Here is a 24,974-nt window from a genome sequence, read left to right as displayed (position 1 = left end):
CCTTGAGTCAAATGTCAGCTTTCAGTACCATTTTACGCATACGCACTAAAGCAGCGCCATATGTTCTGTAAATATTGTTCACGATAGCTTCTACGATACGGTTCGGCAAACCGAAGCGGACAGGGATAGGACTTTATTGTCCATTTAACATGAATTGCCGGAACCAAATCAAAAGAAGTCGGGTTTCGGGCAACCACGGCCAGGAGCTGCCGCTAGCTGATTAGGAAAAGGGTCTTTTAAGGGATACTTAATACGGCGATATTGTTACATACCGCATCGGCGGGTATTTCTCCCTTGATATAGCTATACTTGTACCATCTCGTACACGTATCTAATGTTGAAATATCAATATTATCACACGCGCTCACAACAATTACTAGTAATTTTTAGTAGCGCCATATGTTCTGTAAATGTTGTTCTCAGTGCCCTCTACGATACGGTTCGGTGAACCGAAGCGGACAGGACTTTATTGTCCATTTAACATGAATTGCTGGAACCAAATCAAAAGAAGTCGGGTTCGGGCAGCCGCGGCCACTGATTGGGTCGCTTAAAGCTGCCGCTAGCTGATTAGGAAAAGGGACTTTTAAGGGATACTTAATACGGCGATATTGTTACATACCGCATCGGTGGTTTATTGCTCTCTTTATGTACCTATCTTGATACAGTCACCGGCAATACCATGGCACAAAAAGAAGGCCTCTATTTCTAAAGACATAAGAGTATATAATATTTATGCGGCCTTCTTTCGGTATGATGTTATTGCCGGTGACTGTGCCATCTCCTATACTTTATATCTATACACGTTTAAACCTCAATATTGTCACACGCACACTCAACATAAATGACTAGGCAAAAAGGAACATTGAATTTACTTACGATACATAACAATACAGACCAGATGCAGACGGCTCAATGCTTGACTAGAAGAGGCGTTAAGTCCGCCATTTGTAGTTATATTATAGTGTTATTCAGAAATCTAAAAAATCTGTGTTTATCATACTAAGTACATAAATCCTGATATCAAAACAAAATTACTAAAATATCACATGAGTATATACGAGTACCTACTATTTGTCTACCTATCTACAAGAATATTCAGGCATTAGGTACTTTATTTGGAACCAATATTTACATAAAATGTGAAGGGTAGATAATCCTTTAATGGACTTCGGTGTCCTTTCATAGTAATATGTATGAACATGCTCAGTAATTTCGTAAATGTATGATTCTAAGTAAACAACATGTGTTTTGATTTTAGTCCTTTTTGTGTTTTTTATGTAATTATCTAAGTATTAGACATTTAGAGACCTTCTACATCTCTAATTAATTGTAGTAGAGTTATACTATAGTTCGAACTTAGAATTAGTACAGTATCAATTCTAATTTCAATTCAATTTTAAATATTTTCTAAACATGTACATGTGACGTGTAAAAGTGCCCCTGTGGCCTATTTGCTAAATAAATTATTTTGATTTTGATTTTGATTTTGATTTTGATTTTACCTACTTGGCACGTGGAATAGGGTACTTTATATTTTGCGTAGCTCCTTACTTAAGACATTTCCACCAATCAACATTCTCGTAAAATAACCCTTCGCCAATGAACAAGCAATGATAGGCTCTTCATTGGCCACAGCGTCTTTCCAGATGATAGTTGCAGCACTTGCAGCGACTAAGTAAGAGGTAGGTATTCTGAGTAGGCAGTCTACAGCCTACATCGGTTGTGATGGCTGTACAAGCCAATGGCGGATCGGCATTTTCTGCCGCATCGATCACAATTAAATGTGCCTTGACTCCTGGAGTGGTCCAGCAGCTCTACAGAGACGCTTTTGCTTGAGTTGGTCCCACCAAAGCTCGTCATGCTTTACCATACCCTCCCACAATCTAAGACGCCACTCCGGTCTACAGTTGGTATAGGCTATATCCCTTCAAATAAGGGCAAATGCCAATCGAGCGCCATATTGCCTATAAAATTCAATAACTGCCCAGCCGACAACCATGTGAAGGAGGGCTTTGACGTTTATGCGTTTTTCTTTCAGGTCTAAGTGATCTTGGTGGCAGTGACCACTGCCACGTTCTTGCCTAGACCGTAAGCTTTGCTTCTGCAAGTATGCATTAAACTTAAAGGTCTAAATAAGTAATCTTTGTTGCAGTGAAGGCGGCAGCCGCAGCCAGCGCGGCGGCGACGGCGACTACAGCTGCCGTTGAGCCGGAGGCGCTGACGGCCAGCCCCATCAGCACTGACACCAGCAGTTGCGCCACGAATACACAGCTGCTCACCACGGCCACGTCTGTGCCCAGACCGCGAGCGTCGCCGCTGCCGCCGCCGGCATTATCCCACTGTAATACGAAAAGGTATCACTAATAGTTTATTTTAGTAGTTACTAAATTTTCTTCCTTGCTGGGAACGAGTAAACATGTTTTATAGAATCTAGACAGTCATGTCCTGCGTAGATTTGGTGTAGTTTATTAGCGCTGGCCGTCCAGCTGAATAGTATGACGGCCGCTCGCGCTCTGATCGCGCTCAGCATGAACATCACGCAGCTATACCTGCACTGCCCGCCAGCAGCCAGCTCACTTTACCTAGAACCATGTACGATGAAAGTTCCTTACCGTGCCTGTGGCGTGATAATGCGCGACCAGTAGATATGGCATCGTAAACAGCGTGGAGTACATGACGCCGGCCGTCCAGCTGAACAGTATGACGGCTGCGCGCGCTCTGATCGCACACAGCATGAACATACCGCAGCTATACGTGCATAGCCCGCCAACGTACACTTTCTTAGCCCTGGAATAAAATACTTCTATTAAATAGTACCTTTTATAATATATCGGTAGCAAAACAACACACGGTTCGCATGGTAGGCCCGGTGACAGTCACCTGTAGCTACAGATGTGTTATACATATGTGTGCCTTCTCGCTACAGGGACACATTATTAGGACTAGGAGTAGAGTTTAGTGTTCATTGGGCCTGTTCTAGATCTATGACATCCTTTGTGTTTTGTGCCATACCACGCAAAACCCATTTTCCCCTTTTCAGGGTTCCGTACCCAAAAGGTACAAAATTAAAATTTTGAAAAAACCCCCGACCGCGACCTAGTGGACCGATTTTCATGAAACATGGCTAAGAACACTCCCGACTAACACAACTTTCAAATAAAAAAAACCAAATCGAAATCGGTTCATCCGTTCGGGAGCTACGATGCCACAGACAGACACACACACAGACAGACAAACAGACAGACAGACAGACAGACAGACAGACAGACAGACAGACAGACAGACAGACGGACAGACAGACAGACAGACACGTCAAACTTATAACACCCCGTCGTTTTTCGCTCTGTCTGTCTGTCCGGATGTCACATTATTTATTTTATAATGATGGCATCTAAATTAATGTAATTTAGTTTGTCTTTGATTTTTGGGACACAAAACCACGGTCTTTTTAATTAAATGCTTGCACCCGCAAATTACCTTCCCAATAAGGAAAATAGAAGCTGAACGCCTCGGTTTAACGACTCGAAGATTCATTTAGAGAAAACGAGGTTCAAAAGAATTCATGACTCTCGATGAAATACGGATCTAACCTTAAATGGAAAATTGAAATCCGGAAATCATGCTTCCGCAATTCCGCGACGAGTAACGCTGTTGAAGAACAAGCTAGCGAAGCGAAGCAAAGTTCAGAAATTATGTTTAGTCATAAGTGTCATAACAAAGGTATGTGTAACGTGAGTTCGTTAGAAGTGAAAAACTGAAGGAAGCGAGTGTGTGGAAAGATTAACAACACAAAACAGGGATCAACCGTAAAAAATGTTCACCTGTTTTGATTTTATACTTATAATAGGTAACTTTTGTCTGATATGTATATTTGAGGATATAAAAGTACTTACGTAGTAAGAGTGAACTACAACTCTAAATATGTACATATGTAACTTTTGTATTTCTGGATGTGGATATGGAGTTAAAAATCTCGTCAGAGTCGATGTACCAGTTATCGACTCGGTCGTTTATCGATTATATCTGTGGGAAGCCGGGCCAGTGCAGGAAGCTGAAAGTCAAGGGTGGACTGATCTTGTTAGCACTAGGAAATGTTTGCTCAGTCAAGTTGAAGGGCGAGCGAGATAACCGCCGTAGGTATCTGTCGTTTGACAACTTCAAGAGACTTATCACTTGAGATGGGTATTACCACTGATATCTATCGCCTATTTCAGGATTTATAACGAAATATTTTTAGACTTCGCAAGATTTCGTAAGCATTCTAATGGTATTGTTTTTAGTGAATTAAGATTTCGCCATGTACCGTTTATCACAGCAAGATTTTTAAACTGTCAAGTCAATATTTCTAAAGGTCTTATGCCTAACGCTAAATGCCAATATAATAGCGAATACTTTATGAAAAGTAAAAGCTATTACTGCCTGAATAATCTGATACAAAATTCCGATAATATCATTTGAACCAAAGTACCTTTATTTCTGTATTCATTTATAAGCGGGATAAAATCTGAATAAATTTCTGCTTTATTCGAACCTGCTTAAAAAGTAAAAGAAAACAGTGAATTCCTTTCATCGCGCTTTTATTAAATTTATTCAAAGCCCAAGACGTTCCGCTGACGCCTAGGCAAACCTAAACAGATAATCGTGACGGAGATTACTTACTGAATTGCTAATAAAATTATATAGGCGCTGAATATTAAACTCATTAATTAGGTGTTCTTATCTTAGTGCTAGTTCAGACACAGCGGAAACGGCGCGGATACAAACCGCGCAGATCAACCGCGCGGATTTTATTTTAATAGCATAGTACAGGAACGTTCACACTACAACCGCGCGGTGTAGTGTGAACGGTCTAGTACTATGCTAGTAAAATAAGATCCGCGCCGTTGATCCGCGCGGTTTACATCCGCGCGGTTTCCGCTGTGTCTGAACTAGCACATATTATTGTTAATTTAGGGCATAGAGAGACTTAGGTACTGACAAATGTAACCGACCTCTTGGTCGAATATGGAACATAAAGAAGAAGCAAGTATACTACACACGTTACGCACAAATAAAGTCTTTGGATGTTCATCGTGCACGTAGGTACGTCTTTATTTATGTAACAGAATAAAAGGTAAACAAGAAAGGGCCAAGTTTAATTAATGGGTGATACTGATTTAAGAGTCAAGTTACCTACGAAAGGAATTCGCAGACGATACGATACAGAGTATGTTGGAAATCCGGGATGAAATCAATATTATCATATTATTCATCTATAGGTACTACATACCAGGCAGTCTTCCGCGAACCAATGTAGTGTATGCTCCCAGCCGAAGATCAGCGCTGATGAAGGGGCACCATCAAAGAAAACACGTCCGTTCCATACAAGATTTATTAGCGGAGAGAGCAGAATGTAAACCTACCCACAATCAGTCGGCGCTACTTATAACTACCCACATATGTCACACCCTCCCACTTAAGTAATCTATAGTTACACTTAAGTATAATGCCAGTTAAATAAGGAAAAACATTTTAACCACTAATCAAAGTCAAACCCGTATCTTTTGACTGGTTTCCTAGCGCGAGTCGGTTTAGGGCCCTCCACGGGGGCTGGCAGGGTAGGGGGCGCGACAGGTGGACCCGGCAACGGCTCCGTCACGGCCCTTAGTTCGGACGGGCTAGGCCCAGGTTCTGGTACCCCTCCCGTCACCGGCAACGCTGCTGTACAAGTGGGAACTTCGTTTGGTGGTTCTACTGAATTCGGAGAGTTAGGTACTGACACATCAATCGTGCTAGCCCATTTAGTTTTAAGCTGATCAATATGTCGTTTGATTGGTGGACCATTTTCCCTACTAACGATATAGTTACGTGATCCTAATTTTTGTTCAATTTTTCCTCCTATCCATCGCTCACCTCCCGTATAATTACGCGCCCACACCTCCTCTCCAATATCCATCTGCCTAGCAACACCTCCCGCATATTCGACTTGTTTGCGTTGACTCTGAATCACCTTATCTTCTAATTGTCTCCTACATTTCAATAAATCAAGCCGAGTTCTTAATGTCCTACGTTGTAATAGGGCCGCTGGTGATGCGCCGGTTGTGCTGTGGTCTACATTACGGTAAGATAATAAATATGACTGCAACGCGGCGTCAACATCGACGCCGTCGCGTATGGCTTTCCGAACTACCCGCTTACAAAGTTTAACCGCCAGTTCTGCGGCTCCATTCGAGGAAGGATGATATATGGGTGCAAATGTCGTCTTAATACCGTTAAATGTCATAAAACGCTCATACTCTTGACTAGAAAACGGGGGCCCGTTGTCCGATACAATCTCTTTAGGAAGGCCAAAACGCGCAAATGTTTCTCGTAACACCCGTATTACGTCGTTCGCAGTTGTTTTATTCATTCTGAAAACTTCAATCCATTTCGAGGTTGAGTCAATTAATACCAAAAACGAGGCACCTTGAATAGGACCCATAAAATCGAGATGTAGCCGTGACCACACTTCTGACTCATATGGCCAGGGTTGTGGGGCCGCCTTCGCCGGGGCCGTACTCTCCGCTGTGCACGTGGTGCACGCTTTACAAACGCTTTCAATTTCCGCATCGATCCCCGGCCACCATACAATACTCCGCGCGATACTCTTCATTTTGACTATCCCCATGTGCCCACTGTGCACCTCTTTCAACACCTCATTCCGTAATGTCTTTGGAATCACTAATCTATAACCCCATACTATACAACCTGTGTCTATATACAATTCATGGCGGCGTGAAAAATAAGGTTTAATCTGCTCATCGGTACAAACTGCCGGCCAACCGGACTGTATGAACAACATTACTTTTGTAAGAATGTTGTCCTTACCCGTTTCTTGGCACAAAGTCTTCCTTGTAATTGGCACGAAATTTTGCACAAAATTCAAATAAGTGACTTCGCGTGTGCATTTAGAGCTGTTCGGTTCCGAACGTATTCCAACGGGTAAACGGGATAGCGCGTCGGCCGAATTTTTCTCGCTACGCACGTATTCGATGTCATAATCGTACCCCGCGAGTATAACCGCCCAACGCTGCATCCTACTGGCGGCCATTACCGGTATACCGGACTTATCGCCAAAAATCGACACTAAAGGCTTATGGTCAGTTCTTAACGTGAATTTCCTACCATACAAATATTGATGGAATTTTTTTATGCCATATATAATCGACAGAGCTTCGCGTTCAATTTGAGAATACGCCTTTTCTGAATTCAATACCCGCGATGCATACGCAATCGGCCGCTCGCCCTCGGGCGTCAAATGGGAGATGACCGCGCCAACGCCCACGCTGCTAGCGTCCGTGGTCAAAATCAACGGCAAATGAGGCGAGTAATGAGCTAAGATGGCGCTAGAAATTAACATTTGTTTGATTTTATTGAACGCCGCCCTACAATTTTCGTCCCATATGAAACTAACATTTTTTTGCAAAAGTCTGTATAATGGTGCTAATATAGTACTGATGTTAGGTACGAATTTGGCGTAATACATAATGAGGCCCAAAAACGAGCGAAGCTCTGATACGTTACTAGGCTCATCTACTTCTTTAATAGCCTTAATTTTATCAGGACAGGTATGCACACCCTTTTTGCTAATCACAAAACCTAAATACGTCACCGACGGAGCAAAAAATGTGCACTTCTCTTTCTTAACCTTTAACCCATACTTCCGCAACCTTTCAAATACCTCCGTGAGTGTTTCTAAATGAGCCCGATCGTCCGCCCCGGTTATAATAATATCATCCAAGAAAACCCCTACCGTCGGTAAGTCCGCAAACAATTGTTCCAGCTTTCTTTGAAATATACCGGGGCTGGAAGCCAAGCCATAAATTAACCGATTGTACATATACAAGCCCTTGTGAGTATTAATTACAGTGTATTGTTTAGACTCATCTAATTCGAATTGCGCATATGCTTGCGATAAGTCAATTTTCGAAAATTTATCTCCCCTATGCAACTTTGTCAATAAATCGTCGACTCGAGGTACTGGAAAATGATCCACTTGCAAACATTTATTCAGAGTCAATTTGAAATCGCCACACAAACGGATAGTCCCATCTTTTTTCATTACCGGTACGACGGGAGTGGCCCAGTCCGACGTGGGCACGGGGGTGATGATGCCGTCGCGCACCAGCTGGTCCAGCGCGCGCTCCACCGGCTCGCGCAGCGCGTACGGCAGCGGGCGCGCGCGCAGGAACACCGGCCGCGCCCCCTCGCGCAGCGCGAACCCGACCTTGCCGCCCGTGAACCGCCCCAAACCGTCTTCAAAAACTTCTTTAAACCTGGAACTGAATAAATGTTCATCAAATTTTTGACCCCCTTTTTCTCTATCTAACTTGTTACATGGCACCGAAGAGGGCAAAGTTACCCCGAGTTCATGAATCCATTGTCTGCCTAACAAACTCGTCATGCCCCTTTTAATCACATACAGCGGTAATTCCTTGATTATTTTACCATGCCGCACCTTCGCACACAATTTACCTAAGGGAATTACCCTTTCCCCCGTATAATATCGCATAGAGACATCACTAGGTTCTAATTTAAATTTTCCTAATGTTTTTAAGTAACAATCATAACTAATGCACGAAATACAACTGCCTGTATCAATTTCCATATCTATGTTTCTATTATTAACGTTCATGGATACAATATACGGCGGATAAGCACTAAAGTCCTTTAAAGCAATAGAATAGTTATAGGTAACTACCTCGTCACTTTCCTCGCTGTCATCATACGCCACCTGCTCGTTCGCGCCTCCATCACGCATCGCGAACAGCTGTTCCTCGCGCAGTCTAGGGCACATCCTCTTCAAATGCCCATCTCGGTTGCACACCCGACACACGTAAGCCCTGAACTTGCACGTGCCGTAGTCATGCGCGCCGCCGCACGCCCCGCAGCCCGCCGCGCCGCCGCCGGCGCCGTGCGCGCCGCGCCCTCGGCCGGGGCCCGCGGCGCCCGCCGCGCCCGGTCCGCGCCGCCCGCCGCGGCCGGCGCCCGTCCAGCCTCGCGTAGCCCCGTGACCTTCCGTCCCCAGGCGCCTCCTCCGTGGCTCCCTCGCCCCCGACTCGATGTCATCTGGTAGACCCCGGCACTTTCCCCCGGCTTGTCCACCCGTTTCTCCATAATTGCCGACTCCGTCTCGGCCGAATCGATAGTCACGGCTAATTTAAATGCCTTATCGAACGTGATATCCTCCTCCGCGAACAGCCGCTGTCGTATAACATCTTTAGTTAACCCGCAAATAAATTGGTCTCTTAAATTCTCACTTAACGCGTCCGACCCAAAATTGCAAGTCATTGACATTTTTTTTAACGCCGCGACATACTCCGCTATGCTCTCATCAGTCGCCTGCCGTCGTTGTCTAAATTTGAACCTTTCTGCTAATACACTAGGTTTAGGTTGCAAGTGCGATTTCATAATAGCCTTTAACTGATCAAAAGTCTTTGTTGCCGGGCGCGCCGGCGTACACAAATTAACCATAAGTTCATATGCTTCACTGCCTACAACTGTAATTAAGGTAGCCACTTTAACCGTTTCACTCACTGTGTTTGCTATAAAATATTGTTCCAAACGCTCCACGTATAAGTCCCAACAGTCTTTGTTCACGTCGAACGGGGCTATCTTCCCGACTGCCATTTCAACTGTTTATTTACGGTCACAACACTAAAATGTCACACACGTAGATCACAGTCCCGTCGCCAATGTAGTGTATGCTCCCAGCCGAAGATCAGCGCTGATGAAGGGGCACCAAAGAAAACACGTCCGTTCCATACAAGATTTATTAGCGGAGAGGCAGAATGTAAACCTACCCACAATCAGTCGGCGTACTCAACCAATTTATCCTAACTACCCACATATGTCACAGACAGGGTTCTAGAGTGGCCTAGGATTCAAATTGGTTGACCGTACGGTGGCCTAGATGTTCTTACAACTTTGGGGAACGCTCGGCTACATGGCGCTAATATTAATATTTTGACATTTTAACACGTGTCAAGCTAACAATATGGGCCAAATTGTCAACACTGAGGTTCAAAAGTTTTAAGCTTGTGTCGAGAGATGGCAGTGATACTGTGATTACACATTTTACTTTGACAGTACTCTCTATAATACTGATTTTATCAATTAGGTACAATGTTACCACCCGAAAAAACATGTTTTCACCAACCCCTCTCTCATAATGTATTTACGAAGTGCACCGTCAGTGGCAGTGAACCCATACGGCATCGTAAATCGTCTTGCAAGGATCAAGGTCCTTAGCCAACGTCTCAATACCTTACGCTTGGTAAGCGTATCGCAGGTAACTCTTCCTATCGCTCTTCTGTACTGCGACAGTTCCAGACTTTGTTTTGTTCGCCATGTAGCGTCAGCTATTGTTATTTCGGCTAAGCCGTCAGCCACGCAATAACGCGGCTCAGTGGGCATGAGTTGCTCACCTGGGGCGTAGGTGGCACTCCAGGTACTGTTCAAACACTAAATTGACACTTTGAGTACGGTACGGTAGGATACAGAAGTCGAAATGTAATGTTAATTCAACTTGCAGTGCCTACAGCGTCTGAGGAATTTATTTTAGTAAGTTGTCATCATTATTAAGATCTGCAATGAGCCCGAATTTTGGGGCTAATAGGTAAGCTGAAATCACTGTTACTTTCGGCTTGCTTTTAACTGGTTGCGTGTAGATAAGAGGAGTACTTGTCATGTTTTTTTTATAAAGAGTGCAGTAAGTAGGGTAAAGGTACCAACTACTAGTACCTAGACAGCCTCAAATCAAAAATTCTGCTTTCAAGCCCGTCTAATTTACTATACCGAAGAGTAGGTACTCCAGCTTCGTACTGCATACGACTCTTATTAGCTAGTACTTACCTAGTCTGTTGATGTAGAACTACTCACCCCAGTCTCTTGATGAGTTTCTCGATGATGGTGGAATAGCAGGCGCATGAGAGAGAATACATCGCCATGCCCCAACACCCGAAGCGGACTCCAGCTTCATACTGAATACGGCTTTCTGAGCCGACCGGCGCCTATAATCATTAATGTCACGTTTAAATTGGTTTATTATACGTAACAAAAACCTATATTTCCAAAAAATCTGCATGTATTTAGTCACACAACAACATGCCGCATTAAACTTGACAGTGTCCCAGTACCTAGATGATACTTTCAATCTCATTGTCAATAAATATGATAGAAGGACGTCATCTATTGGGTGTCGAGCATTAGTATTTATACTTTATTACATGTACCTACAATGAAATACAACAACACATGTACGAGTATACGTAATAAACAAATAAATAAATAAATATTAGGGACACCTTACATAGATCAACTTAGCCCCAAACTAAGCTTGTACTATGAGTGCTAAGCGACGATATACATACTTAAATAGATAAATACATACTTATATACTTACATAGAAAACATCCATGAGTCATGACTCAGGAACAAATATCTGTGCTCATCACACAAATAAATGCCCTTACCGGGATTCGAACCCAGGACCGCGGCTTAGCAGGCAGGGTCACTACCGACTGAGCCAGACCGGTCGTCAAAGTACCTAAGAACTTAGATTATATGGTTGTTTGAATATCTAACCCTTCATAAGTTTAGATGTCTACTTAAGTAATTACACTTAAATGTTCACCAATCGTATTGTAAATCGTAAATGTAGGAACACAAAACATTTATCTAATGTGATGCTAGATTGCATAATCAATTCTATTTTAGAATATTATCTATAAAACGTTACGTGAAAATCTCGACACCAATAAATCATCCAAATGTCCCGTGTAAATCCAGAAAATCTCGATAAGAGCTGACAATATCTCCGGTTGACAAAAATATTCATCCAAGTGCATTAGTCGAAGGCAAATGTTGCAGATATTCGACAAAAACAAACTGATATAAGTATGTGCGCCTACGATAAGATTTAGATTTTGTGCATAAATTAAATTGTTTCCATGCAAACTGAAATCAATGATATCTAACTTTCAGCCCTTTTAAAAGCAAGAACTCAACAGTGGCGGGGCGTGAAAATTTTCGTTGGTAAAAGGTGGAGGGGTTTTCGGAATCTGTTTCGTATGGACTTCTAAAGATATTAGATAATTTTAGGGAACCCGTTGGGAATCGAGTTGTATCGACGCTCCGCCACTGGAACTCAATCACATTGCCAAGTGGAGTTTTTTTATGTTATATTACGTACGACCTGCCATTAATAGAGCTGCCATAGGCCAAATTTTATCGGTACTTACAGCAGGGTTGCCACCGAATACCGCCTCACCAACAAAGTCAGTGAAGTACAGTGAGGGACAGACATGTGGGCAGACATGTGCCATCCAGCAAAACAAGTTGGTGAGGCATACCACGCGTAGAGAGGGCAGCATTACCACGAAGGAACTGAGGTACTGTTGCAAGGACAAGTGTAATGACTGTTTTATAAGCACGTACAGCAGGGTTTCCACCGAACACCGCCTCCCCAACAAAGTCAGTGAAGTACAGTGAGTAGCAGACATGTGCCATCCAGCAGAACAAGTTTGTGAGGCACACCACGCGTAGAGAGGGCGGCATCACTACGATGGAGCGAAGGTAGTGTCCCAGGGACAAGTGCTCGCCGTGACTGCTTTCGGGTACGTTGATACTTGGATCATTCTGAAAAAATAAAAAATAGGGTTTATTTTTTTCAAAGTTAAAGTTTATCTAATAGTTGTCTGAAAGAGATCAGTTTTTACCGATAATACCACCTGTTTATTTGTGTCTATAATCCTATTTTGAATTAGCCGGAGTTATTGTAAACAAAGGTGTGGCCGGTGCTATAAAAAAAATTGCATCATTATTTACAACGAAATAGGTAGGTACAGTATTTACAACGAAATAAGGGATGTAGTGTAGGAAATATCCCGGACTAGTGAAACCTTATGTGACACGTCACAAGCTTATCAACGTCACGCAGAGAGATTGGATTTCGTAACTTCGTTTAGAACTCGTGTGGAACTGGCAGGTAGTCGGTTACGAGAAACATTTTTGACGTGGAGAGTATTTTTGGAACTTTCTTTACTAACAAAGATTACCTAGCTAAGTTTGTAAAAACACAATAATGATACAGTTTTAGGTATACCATAATTTTTGATTCCAAAAGGGAATATACACTTATAGAAAAATGTTATTTAAGTATTTGCGTTCTTCGACCAAGGCTACATGATGCATTATCGCATTGGTGCGTCCCTATCGCGCTTACAAATAGTGCGAAAAGGACGTCCTGACTTTTATAACGTTTATCACGCGACCATGTTTTCCCGTTTGGAAAATACTTAATGAACTGCTCTGAGGTGGCCTCCGAATAGATTGACATGTGTATCTCCCTCCGCTTGTTGGTTTAAGGAGCCATACGTCTTGTTGTTCAGTTTCCAGCTCTTCGCCAGCTTCCTGAATTTCGGCACCTGCAGTTCTCCAGGAGAAGTCAACAGTTGGTAGCTTAGTTGATACCAGCTACCAACTGTTGTATTGATATACAGGTTGGCATAATTACTTCTGCACTTTCCTCAGCCGGTTGGTTTAAGAAGCTACACGAAGTATTGCCTTCGAGCTCTTCTCCGTCTCTGACAGCTTCCTGAACTCCAGCTCCTTCAGTTTTCCAGGAGAAACCATCTCATACTAGCTAGCAGTAAGACTGGTTGACATAGTTACCTGCGTATCTCCCTCAGCCGGTATACTGCTAACCTAACAGTACACGTTGGCATACCTGAGTATCTCCGTCAGCTGCTTGGTTTAAGGAGCAATACGTAGTGTTGTCTCGCTTTAAGCTCTTCTCAGGCATTTCACTGTCTCCAGCGTCAAAGCTCTCCTGCACTTTCTCCGTCTCAGCCAGCTTCCTGAACTCCTGCTCCAAGTACTCCAAGATGAAGCTGGTGGTAGCTGATATCAGGACGGATTCGGTTAGTTACCTGTGTATTTCCTCAGCCGGTTGCTTTAAGGAGCCATTCGACGATTTAATCTCATCACCAGCAACGAAACCCCCTAACACCTGATCCTGAAGTTCGTCAAGAGAAGTAAATTGGTGGTTAATAGTTATACTGCTAACCTAACAAGACACGTTGGCATAGATACCTGTGTATCTCCCTCAGCCGGTTGGTTTAAGGAGCCATACGTAGTGTTGTCTCGCTTTAAGCTCTTCTCAGGCATTTCACTGTCTCCAGCGTCAAAGCTCTCCTGCACTCTCTCCGTCTCAGCCAGCTTCCTGAACTCCTGCTCCTGCAGTACTCCAAGATGAAGCTGGTGGTAGCTGATATCAGGACGGATTCGGTTAGTTACCTGTGTATTTCCTCAGCCGGTTGCTTTAAGGAGCCATTCGTCGATTTAATCTCATCACCAACAACGAAACCCCCTAACACCTGATCCTGAAGTTCGTCAAGAAAAGTAAATTGGTGGTAGTTATACTGCTAACCTAACAAGACACGTTGGCATAGATACCTGTGTATCTCCCTCAGCCGGTTGGTTTAAAGAGCCATACGTAGTGTTGTCTCGCTTTAAGCTCTTCTCGGGCATTTCACTGTCTCCAGCGTCAAAGCTCTCCTGCACTCTCTCCGTCTCAGCCAGTTTTCTGAACTCCTCCTGCTCCTGCAGTTCTCCGAGAGGGATCTCCTTGAAGCTGGTGACGGTGGCTGTCACGCACGCCACGAAGATCACGGTGATCAGCGAGAACACGGCCCTCACGTGGCCTCCGAATAGCTCCCCTGAAAGGTTTCGATATTTGTTACACAGATTTACAGAATAACAGAATTTTGAAAACCCTCCGAACATAGTGGACCGATTTCCATCAAACATGGCTAAAAACACTCCCGACTAATGCAACTTTTAATTTAAAAAAACTAAGTAAATCTGAATCAGTTCATCCGTTCGGGAGCTACGATGCCACAGACAGACACACACTATGCACACAAACAGACAGACAGAGACGTCAATCTTATAACAACCTGTCGTTTTTGCGATGGGGGTTAATTAAATCATTTAAGCAAAATTTGCTCAAGTGTCAGTTGGTAGCAACTACTTCACCCATTATTTAATTTACCTAACAAGTCCATCGACCCTTCTTAGACCAAAGCACCGAATGGTTTTAGTTTTTAGTATCAGTATCGCATTACCTAATCTCGTTTCGTCCCAGTTAATGCCGCCGAGCGCGTAGCCCATGAAGCCCCCTAAGCCGGCCATTATGGTGAATGTGCTGAGGCCTTTTGCGTGGTCCTCTGGAAAAAAAGTTTAAAAATAGGATGTTTATATTCATGTGTTTAACGCATCAATAAACGAAGGCGGCTTATGAAGTACCTAAACAAGGAAACCTTTCTTTAACGAAATTATTTAAATCAAATTATTAATAGATTTAAAGCGCGCGGTTGTTTTATGCGATAAACGCTACGTTACACGCAGTGCGATAGACGCAGATCATTTCAAGTCAGGTAATATAATTATAGACCATTGTTTTACGCGGTTGATGTAGCGGCAAGCGCAGCGTGAGACGCAATGCGTCAAACGCACATATAAAAATATTTTATCTTCATAGTTTATGTAAGGAGCATCCTTGTTTATTGCGTGAAACGTGTCCGTTCAACGCAAACGGTTAACGCTTGCGCATATTCGTGTTGTTTTGTGCGTCTACCTACATTTGATGGAGGAAGAATAAATCACTTAGCATTGCATCTCAACTCGGTTAATTATGACATTAATTAATTATTAATTTCATCACTATGGCAAACTTAAAGAAACATAAAATTATGCCATTTTCAAAGGAGGGTTATGAACTCCTGATTGATTTAATTAGAGATCGACCGGTTTTCTATGATCTTTCACACGAACATTACAAAAATATCCAACATCGCAACCGAAAGTGGATGGAAATTGGCGAAATAATCGAGAAGTCTGGGTGGCTAGCCGAATGGCACAATCGCTCACGAAACGCTCACGAAACGAAGCGCTAGTAGATATCTATCTCTATCGCGCTTGCGTATTGGCGCGACAGAGCCAGCGGCGTATCGCTTTCGTTTGGCGTCGGAGAAATGCCATTCGGCTACGGGGCCTGGTGAGTTTTTTTAACTTAACACGTTCACCTGCTTGAAAGACACTTAAAAACTAAATTCCAAATATACCTTCTCAAGTAATCGCTGCGGTAATCGCAAACAATTTTAAAACACCGCTGCGAACGGAGCGTCAAACGCATAAAACAATAGTGCACTATGTAGCTCCCACGTAAAAAAAATGACAATGTGCTCGCAACAGCGCTTAACGCATGCGTTTGCCGTAAAGAAAAGGGTGCCTTGTTTTGTAACGCAGACGCGGTAGACGCATCCGTTGATCGCATTCGTCTGACGCTGCGATCTCCGCATAAAACAACCGCGCGCTTAAAATATCTCAGTCCTCTTGGGTCCTAGTCGAAGCGTCCTTATGGCAAGCGACAAAGTGGGAAATTTTGTTTGGAAACACACACATATTTATTATTACCAAATACTTATACTGTGCAAGGTTTCAAATTCAAGAAACAAAATGTGTGGGTCTTATGATGACCTTTTATCTTCATAAGCTTCTAAATAAAGATTCTGTTTACCCTTGGAGGTAACTTAATCAACATGTGTTTATATATCAGGCCCCGTAGCCGAATGGCATTTCTCCGACGCCAAACGAAAGCGATACGCCGCTGGCTCTGTCGCGCCAATACGCAAGCGCGATAGAGATAGATATCTACTAGCGCTTCGTTTTGTGAGCGTTTCGTGAGCGATTGTGCCATTCGGCTAGCCACCCAGCATACCAATTTGCGGACTCGATACAATGTCATGTCAATACGTGTCAACGTAAACCACGTCATTAATTTCAGGAAACGGTTAAAGGAAATTGCCACCGAAATCTTGTAAACACAAAGGATTTTTCGAGATTTTGGAGTATATTTACTCCTTAGAGCGTTTTCACATTATCCGATCCGATATTTTTATGAGGTGTGAAATGAAACGTTACGTGCGGTACGTTTTATGTCAAAAGCGGAAATCTTGAAAAAAAGTCCGCCTGTGCAGTTGCGTTCAATAGTAGATATCTGGAGCCCGAGCATCAGCCCTTGGGTTACAGATAAAATTAATAGACTAACCGAAATTCTTTGTCCATTATCTTACAATCGATACGAATAGAAGTGTCATACTTGTGGTCTAGTGGTTCAGGCAATATAGATCTGAAAGGGGCAGGTTTCGAGCTAAGTCCCCCATTGAGGAGTTGTTTATCATTTTTGTGTATTTTTTTATGCGATAGGAGGCAAACGAACAGACAGGTCACCTGATGATAAGCGATCACTGCCGCCCATGGACATCCGCACCACTATAAGGGTTCGAAGTGCTTTGCCGGCTTTTAAGATCGCGTACCTACGTGTACGCACTTTTCTTGAAGATTTGTATTCCAGTTTAATAATAAATTACCTATGTATTTTTGCGTGCATCATCTTCTTTAATATTTTGCAGACTCCAGTAGTGCGTTGGAGCAACAACACGCCATTTTTTTATCAAATGCGTGATTTTCCGAGCACATAATTATTAATGCGAAGTGACATAACTTGACGTCCTGAATTCAGCACTGGCCATAGTTAAACACAATTATCAGCCATTAGGTACATTAAATATTTCAGCAATTCCCGTCAACTTTGTACAATTATTAAGGGAAAAGTTAATTTTGTTTTTATTAATTCCTATTTTGTTACCAAGATTTTGTTGATGAATTGAGAATTTATTAAGTTTTATTTCGTCATTAAGGTTCTCTAGTATCTATATTTTCTTAATTATAACAATTATCCTGTATATATCTTACGAAAGTCGAATTATATCACTAAATGTTGGTAACAAAATAGGATCAATTAAAATTTGCTGACGTGGCATTGTACAAAGTTGACGGGAATTGCTGATTTGGGCGTAATAAATATTTACATTGCACCTAATACGTGAATCCCATAATTATAATAAAATAATAAACTTGCTTATTATTTATTCGTTACTAGTTGAAGTTGGTAACATTTAGTATGTTTATTTATATGCGAGGTATGAGTCGTATGCGTGGCTAGGACAACAGTTCAACATTTATTTACGAAAAATAAAAATAAAATATAATTATTTAAATCAGACTCGTTACAGCATCGTATGCTAAGGTCCTTATCGTTTCTGAATCGGAACACCAAACCAAATACAAGTGAAACATTACTTATTCATGCATACAGCAATAATTCGCAATCTTATGTGATATAAGGCCATGAAAAATAGATAATAATGCATATATTGTCTACGATGAAACTTTGTATTTTTGTTAAATGACAACTGTGAGAGCGACGTGATCACAGAATTAAATTTAGATAGGAGATGAAACAAGTTCATCTATTTGAATGGCGGCCGAGCGTGTCAGATTTTGTACTGAAGTTGTTACTTTCCTGGGATTTTAAATATGTCTCAGGCCCTTGAGTGTTGATAAGTTTTATATTGTTGCAATTAAATATCACGTAACGAGGCATTTTTAATGTTTTTGTTAACTTCTACTTACAAAAAATGACGCCCGAAATCTGCAAGCTGCGATTAAAGACGGACAACTCAGTGGATTTTACTGAGTTCATTTGACATGCTAAGTAGATACGTTTACTTGATCTATGGTATATGACATCTGTGGACGTGATGCTACTATTAAAAAAGCATACCACAGCTAATTGTAATAGACAGGACTACAGTTTCAGCATGCGTGATCGTTGATCCCAAAGTTAACTCACTAAATCCGACTAATAGGCGTTACTAGGAGCACAAGTGGTAGATAACATGGTTTAGTTCAGATACATTGTACATATAAACATAACGAGTGCAAGGAGACGACGTCAGATAACGTGCTGCTTTGATCCCAAGTAAATGGAATAAGAACAAGGAAATGATGATCATTAAAAAGTAAAAACTACTTAAGTAAAACAATTTTCAATAATTTACGTAAGTGAAACTGCTAAGCTATGGTCTCGTTACTCAAAAAATGTCCAGATAAATCAATCACAGCCAGACAGAAAAGATAAGCGGTTAAAGCATATATGAAACGTTGTAATACAGAAAGGCGTATCAACTATCATATTACAACTACCCTAATATCTTTTTAACAGCCTCTTTTTCCCGTCTCGCCTAAAGTTCTAAATAACAAAGTCACATGATGTGACGTTTCACGAGAGCAAATGTTGATTTAAAATTAATTGTAATAATCAAAGTAGGTGAAGGATGGTAATGAGTTTTGGAACAAATTATTCTAAGCGTAGCTAATAATCATGCAAGAAATTTACATCGATTAAAATAATTACTTTTGTAACTCGTAACTTTCTGAGTGAAAATCATACTCATCATTTTACGAGTTATGTATATTTATTGCACACCTTGTTGGACACCTTTTTTGATGTCATTCCAATAATATAATGATCTTTCCCCAGAATTTTGGACAGTTAAGTATATAGTCAATACAGAAAATATTATATTAAGTATCAAGCACGTATCAGATTTACATACGCAGTTCAGATTTTTTAAATTTTACATGCGTTGATATCTTAGATAATTGCCGACCTGACGAAATACGAGTAAGTAAGTACTGTAAGTAGCTATACTACATAATATACGTAATAGATACTTTCTATAAATAAGCAGTGTCAGTGGCACTAGTGAATCGTGAGTAATCCGCTTTTATCTACAGTATTATGTATCGAGTGGTTTATTTTAAGCACTACTCAGTGTTAAATATATCATGACTATTATAAGGCTTTCCGTTACTGAGAAAACTGAACGAGGCGGAAAGTCCGTAGATAAAGAATGTGTTACTCGTTACAAATTAAATTATGAATAAGATATGTCAAACCTAACCTTCGATTGAGGTTCGTAGGTGCATGATTTTACGTACAAAACTAGGCGATAATTATACACTTTATAAGGTATGTAGAGATTTTTCAGTAACTACCACTCTCTTAATAAAACATGCGTGGAGTATGTAGCCGCCCCGTCAATAATCACGGGCCGATTTTTTTAATTTTACAGCTCTTCATGTATTTTGCTCAAGCGTACCTCAATATCATTTTCCTTTTTTCATATCTCATCCACCAAATTAAATAAATATACGTAAGTAAGTAAGTACAAAGAGCAAGTAAGCCCTCGCGGGGCTTGTGACAAACATCAGCGTCGGAGTCCAAGACAATCCCAAGCACCGTGAACAGCACGCCCCACGGGTGATAGTTGGTGTCTGTGAAATCCACCACATTAAATATACTTACGGAAGGTACCTGGCACAGTCACATCCAGCAAGTAAGCCCTCGCGGGGCTTTGGCAAGCGTCCGCGTCGAAGTCCAAGAAGACAGTCCCAAGTACTGTAAACAGCACGCCCCAGGGGTGATAGTTGGTATCTGTGGAGTCCAGGATGGAACTCCTCGGGCCGAGCACAGAGGGTGCCTCCGTGCGGTTGGCTGGCCTCTCGTCGCCGAGCGCGTATCCTATGGCTTCGCCGTTTGGCACTAGTATTAACCCTGGAAAGGTGAATTTTCGGAGGTCTAAGTATATTTCCCACGTGCCTACCATACCTAACTATGGATAATAGACAATGCTATACACGCCCATCTGATCTACATACTTTTATACCTACTTTTGATTTTGAAACATGAAATTTGTAGGTAGGAAAAGAGTGGGAGCTTAAATCTAGGAAGAAAAATATCAGATTCCTAATATAAATTGTATTAAGAATCATATTGAAGGGATTTTCAATCAGCTAACAGTATTTGAACTGATATGCATAGAATTCCGACAGGTATATTAAGGATTTATTTAACTACCTATCTAATTAAATCGCTGTAACCCATCTCAGTTTTAATGGAGTTTTGATGATGTCTAGAAAATATTATTTACCTAATAAAACGCCAATAGACATCATAACAATGAACGGCCTTCTCCTCCCGTACTGCGAGCGACACCGGTCGCTGATGGAGCCCAGCAGTGGGGTCATGAAGAAGCCCACGAGTGGGGACAGGGCCCACACCAGCGTCATCTGTTGGTGGGGCACCCCGATCTGGAGAAGAGTCGGGGACACGAAGGCTGTCTCGCCGGCGTATGAGAACTCGATGCCCATCACGGCTGCTGATATCCTCATCAGCTCGATACGACTTTTTCTTCTGTAATAAATATTTACAAATAAGCACATTAGGTATTTAGTTAGTGTAGGGAGGCGGCGAGGCGACATGGGGGGTTTTAGTGGGTAGTGGGTATATCGTAGGCCTCATTAGCCTAGCGGGAGTCCCACATAACCACTCGGGTCACCCCTCACACCCGGGTGGTATGCGGAATGCATTTTCCCCCTAAGAAAAAAGGGGACGACTACAGAAATTGACTTAGGGACAGTTGCATCAACCGCAGTTAACATACACATCAACGTCACGCAGCACAAGTCAATGGAAATTCCCATACAAAACTTAAGCGAACGCTAAATTTGGTGACAGACGGTTTGGTGTGGTTTGGTGCAACCGGCCTTTAGTAAAAATAAGGTTGAGTAATTTTATTAATATGCTTCTGATTTTACTCGGTTTCTGCTCGAAAAATTTCATAATTACATATACATGTATTTATTTGTTTTCGTCAAGTGCCACACACAATAAATGAAAAGCTGTGTATGTATAGGTTAGGCTGGGTTAAAATCCCAATTTATTTGGGTAGCGTAATTGGCACAGCGTATACGTACTTATTTACAATATTCATTCTTGAGTCCTTCGTGTACTATAGATTATGTTGTCTGGTATAGCTACAGCAAACCTTTTAGGCGTCGTCTAAGGCAATGAAAGTAATGAAACAGCTAAAAACCTAATTACTTAGGTATGTGCTTGCAACGCGAGCTGCGCTCATCTCATTAATTTATATCAGAACTCAATCTTGCGATTACACTGTATTTTATATGGCACATAAATCTAGAAGAAAAAAGTAGAGAGATAGAGATAGATAGAAAAAGGTAATTTCGTCACTACTTTTAAAAAACCTTGTATCTTCGTCTGTCAATGAAAAGAAAATTGTAGTAAGTATGTATGGAATGCATATAGACTTACTGCGTTTTAACTTTGGGAAGCAGCGTGAGATACGAGATTTTTTCAAAGTAGTGACGATTTGGCACCATAATTAAAAAAAAAAACAGAAGATCCTGAACCTAACAGAAAACGTATAGGTATTGTAGGTATAAGGTATCAAAAAGGCAAAAACCCTCCTCGCAATGTCGCACCAAATTAACGCAAACAGTACCTATCGGTACTTTTAAAATGACTTTTATTTATTCTTAGTAACATAAACACAGCACACACACACAGCACAGCACACACACAGCACAACACAGCACAGGCGGGATTTAGAAAGGGTATGGGATGTTCGGATCAAGTCTTTTCCTTACGATGCATAGCCGAAAAGTTTTTGGCCAAAGGTCAAAAGGTCTATTGCGCTTTCGTGGACTTGGAAAAGGCGTATGATAGAGTGATGAGGAATGAATTGTGGTCGGTAGTGTCCATGTATGGAGTAGGCAGTCAACTCGTTCAAGCACTGAAATCTCTTTATGAGGATTCCAGTGCTTGCGTGAGAATAAACGGGTCATACACTGAGTGGTTTAGCATCGAAAAGGGTGTTAGACAGGGATGTGTAGCGTCGCCGTGGCTGTTTAATTTATTCATGGATAGTTGTTTGCAAGATCTGAAAGATTATGATTGTGGGTTGAGAATGGAAGGGTTACTGGTCAAATGTCTCCTATATGCCGATGACCTAGTATTACTTGCGTCGTCGGCCGAGGAGTTACAACTGATGGTAACAAGAGTGCATGCATCCTTCGAGAGGAAAGGAATGAGAATGAATGTCAGTAAGACGAAAGTAATGGTATTTGAAAGAGATGAGATTATGACAGATTGCGAAATTGAGATCGATAATGAAAGTTTGGAACAAGTGAAAGAGTTTGTGTATTTGGGAACGTTGTTTACAAGGGACGGTAAACATGGAAAAGATATTGAAAGGAGAGTGAATGCTGGAAATAGAGTGAATGGAGCACTAAACGCTTTTATGGGCAGCCAGAAAGTGTCGCAAAAAGCACGTCTGGCGGTGCATAGAGGAGTTTTGGTGCCTACACTTATGTATGGTAGTGAAAGTTGGGTGTGGGAGAAAAGACTTCAAAGTCAAGTGAATGCCGTAGAAATGAGAGCGTTAAGAAGCATGGCTGGTGTAAAGTTGAGTGATAGGATCAGAAATAGCGTGATAAGAGAGAAGTGTGGAGTGGATGTAGATGTGGTGATAAAGATTGAGATGGGTATGTTAAGGTGGTTTGGGCATGTAGAGAGGATGGATGAGAGGAGATTAACGAAGAAAGTATATGAAAAAGGAGTGGAAGGGTCAGTTGGTAGTGGAAGACCTAGGCGAACTTTTCTTGATCAAATCGGGGAAATATTGCAAAGAGGCCAGGTCAGAAGTACTCGAAACCGACGAGCGTGTATGAGAAATGTTATGAAAGTGTGTGAAGCGAAAGTGGTTTGTCAGGATCGTAGTAAATGGAAATCCGTGATCTCTGCCTACCCCTCTGGGAAACAGGCGTGATTGTATGTATGTATGTATGTATAAACGTATAATTAAATTAATAACTTGTGCATTACACCAATTTAAACTGCTAATAATATTTTAACATTTAGCACTCAAAAATAATAAATGACAGAAGCGCAGCATGGTAAACCAAAGTAAAGATTTTATTACAAATGTTTTAAACCTATTACATCAATCCCTACTTGTATTTGACTGTCAATTGTACACAGTAGATAACAAGGTTGCTTTTATAATTGCACAATTGAGTAAGATGCGAGTTTCGGGAAGTTATCCTGTTGACTTTTATAAAACTCTCTCCCGGGTGCTCTCAGGTTTCGCTATCAATCTCAGTCAATTTGCGAAGTTATTATAGGTATGAAAGGGGAACCGACTCCTTCGAAAACTCAAACTTTACTGCAAAAACGACTCACGGTTAACGTAGCACATATAGATATCAAACCTTTCTCTTCTAAACATTAACTTTACGTTTACTTTAACATCAGAGATACCTATCCGAGTTTCCAAATTTGCCTAAAATGTTATTCAGCAGAATGCTAAATCCACTTCGACTATATTAAAGTTGGCTCTGATTTCAATGGAATGACTTTAATCTTCCGAAATATTTACTTTATGAAAGTGAAACGGACTAAGTTGTTGGAATGAAATGGACTTTATAGACTAAATATTTGTTTATAGGTCAGGGAATTTTAGGTAAGTAGATAATCGAATTAAGGAGTTTTATGAAACATACCTGAATATATCACTATACACGCTTTCCTGCCACACTCTCCCCGGGCCTTCAGAATGCGGTATCCCAAACAGCGAATCCTTAAAAGTCTCCTTCACTCCTTTGGGGTGTTCCTCCTTCCATTGTGACCACTTTTCTTTACACTTGTCCCTGACCCCGTGGAGCCGGCCCGTCACTCCTTGATACTCATGTAGCTTATCAGCCATAACTCGAACTCACTATCTCATGAAAAAATTGAAAACTGTTTACACAATCCCTTCAACCTTGGAACTATTTGTTTGTCAGATAAGTTTAATTTTAGAATAACGTAACGAGGCAAGTTTGTAAGTGTTGGACAGTGGGCAGTAGTTATCGCAGGCGAGCGGAAGTGGACTGGGGCGCGCGCGCCGCGTCGCTGGTGCCCGCCCGCCCTGCGCGACAATAAGAAGGATGTATAAAGACGCTGGAAAAGACTTGCTACTTTAAACTTTTCAATAGATATACCTTTTCTTCTGTTCGGCAATATTTTTAATAATCATTGAATTTGTGACTCAATTTCTGACATTGTTGTGTACGAGATAATAAGCTCATTATAGTTGACTTTAGTTAACTGTAATAATTTCAAAAATAGAACTTCATACAAT

General features: G+C 41.6%; 2 protein-coding genes across 2 annotated transcripts; both read right to left on the bottom strand.

Moving 5' to 3' along the window:
- Positions 1-1,490: 1,490 nt before the first annotated feature.
- Positions 1,491-24,646, bottom strand: LOC125224902 (proton-associated sugar transporter A). Its single transcript, XM_048128408.1, has 9 exons — positions 24,355-24,646; positions 20,922-21,184; positions 20,306-20,545; positions 15,147-15,248; positions 14,476-14,738; positions 12,457-12,657; positions 10,900-11,030; positions 2,613-2,787; positions 1,491-2,339 (listed from the first exon to the last, which is right to left on the bottom strand). The coding sequence occupies exons 1-9, from the start codon at positions 24,555-24,557 to the stop codon at positions 2,121-2,123; spliced, it is 1,797 nt and encodes a 598-aa protein (XP_047984365.1). The 5' UTR covers positions 24,558-24,646; the 3' UTR covers positions 1,491-2,120.
- Positions 5,478-8,880, bottom strand: LOC125224901 (uncharacterized protein K02A2.6-like). Its single transcript, XM_048128407.1, has 2 exons — positions 8,720-8,880; positions 5,478-8,300 (listed from the first exon to the last, which is right to left on the bottom strand). Exons 1-2 carry the CDS (start codon positions 8,770-8,772, stop codon positions 5,519-5,521), a joined length of 2,835 nt encoding a protein of 944 aa, XP_047984364.1. The 5' UTR covers positions 8,773-8,880; the 3' UTR covers positions 5,478-5,518.
- Positions 24,647-24,974: the final 328 nt, after the last annotated feature.

The sequence above is a fragment of the Leguminivora glycinivorella genome, chromosome 3 (assembly GCF_023078275.1).
Source record: "Leguminivora glycinivorella isolate SPB_JAAS2020 chromosome 3, LegGlyc_1.1, whole genome shotgun sequence".
Lineage (NCBI taxonomy): Eukaryota > Metazoa > Arthropoda > Insecta > Lepidoptera > Tortricidae > Leguminivora > Leguminivora glycinivorella.
Note: the sequence above shows the minus strand (reverse complement) of the source record. Positions and strands in the feature narration are given on the sequence as shown.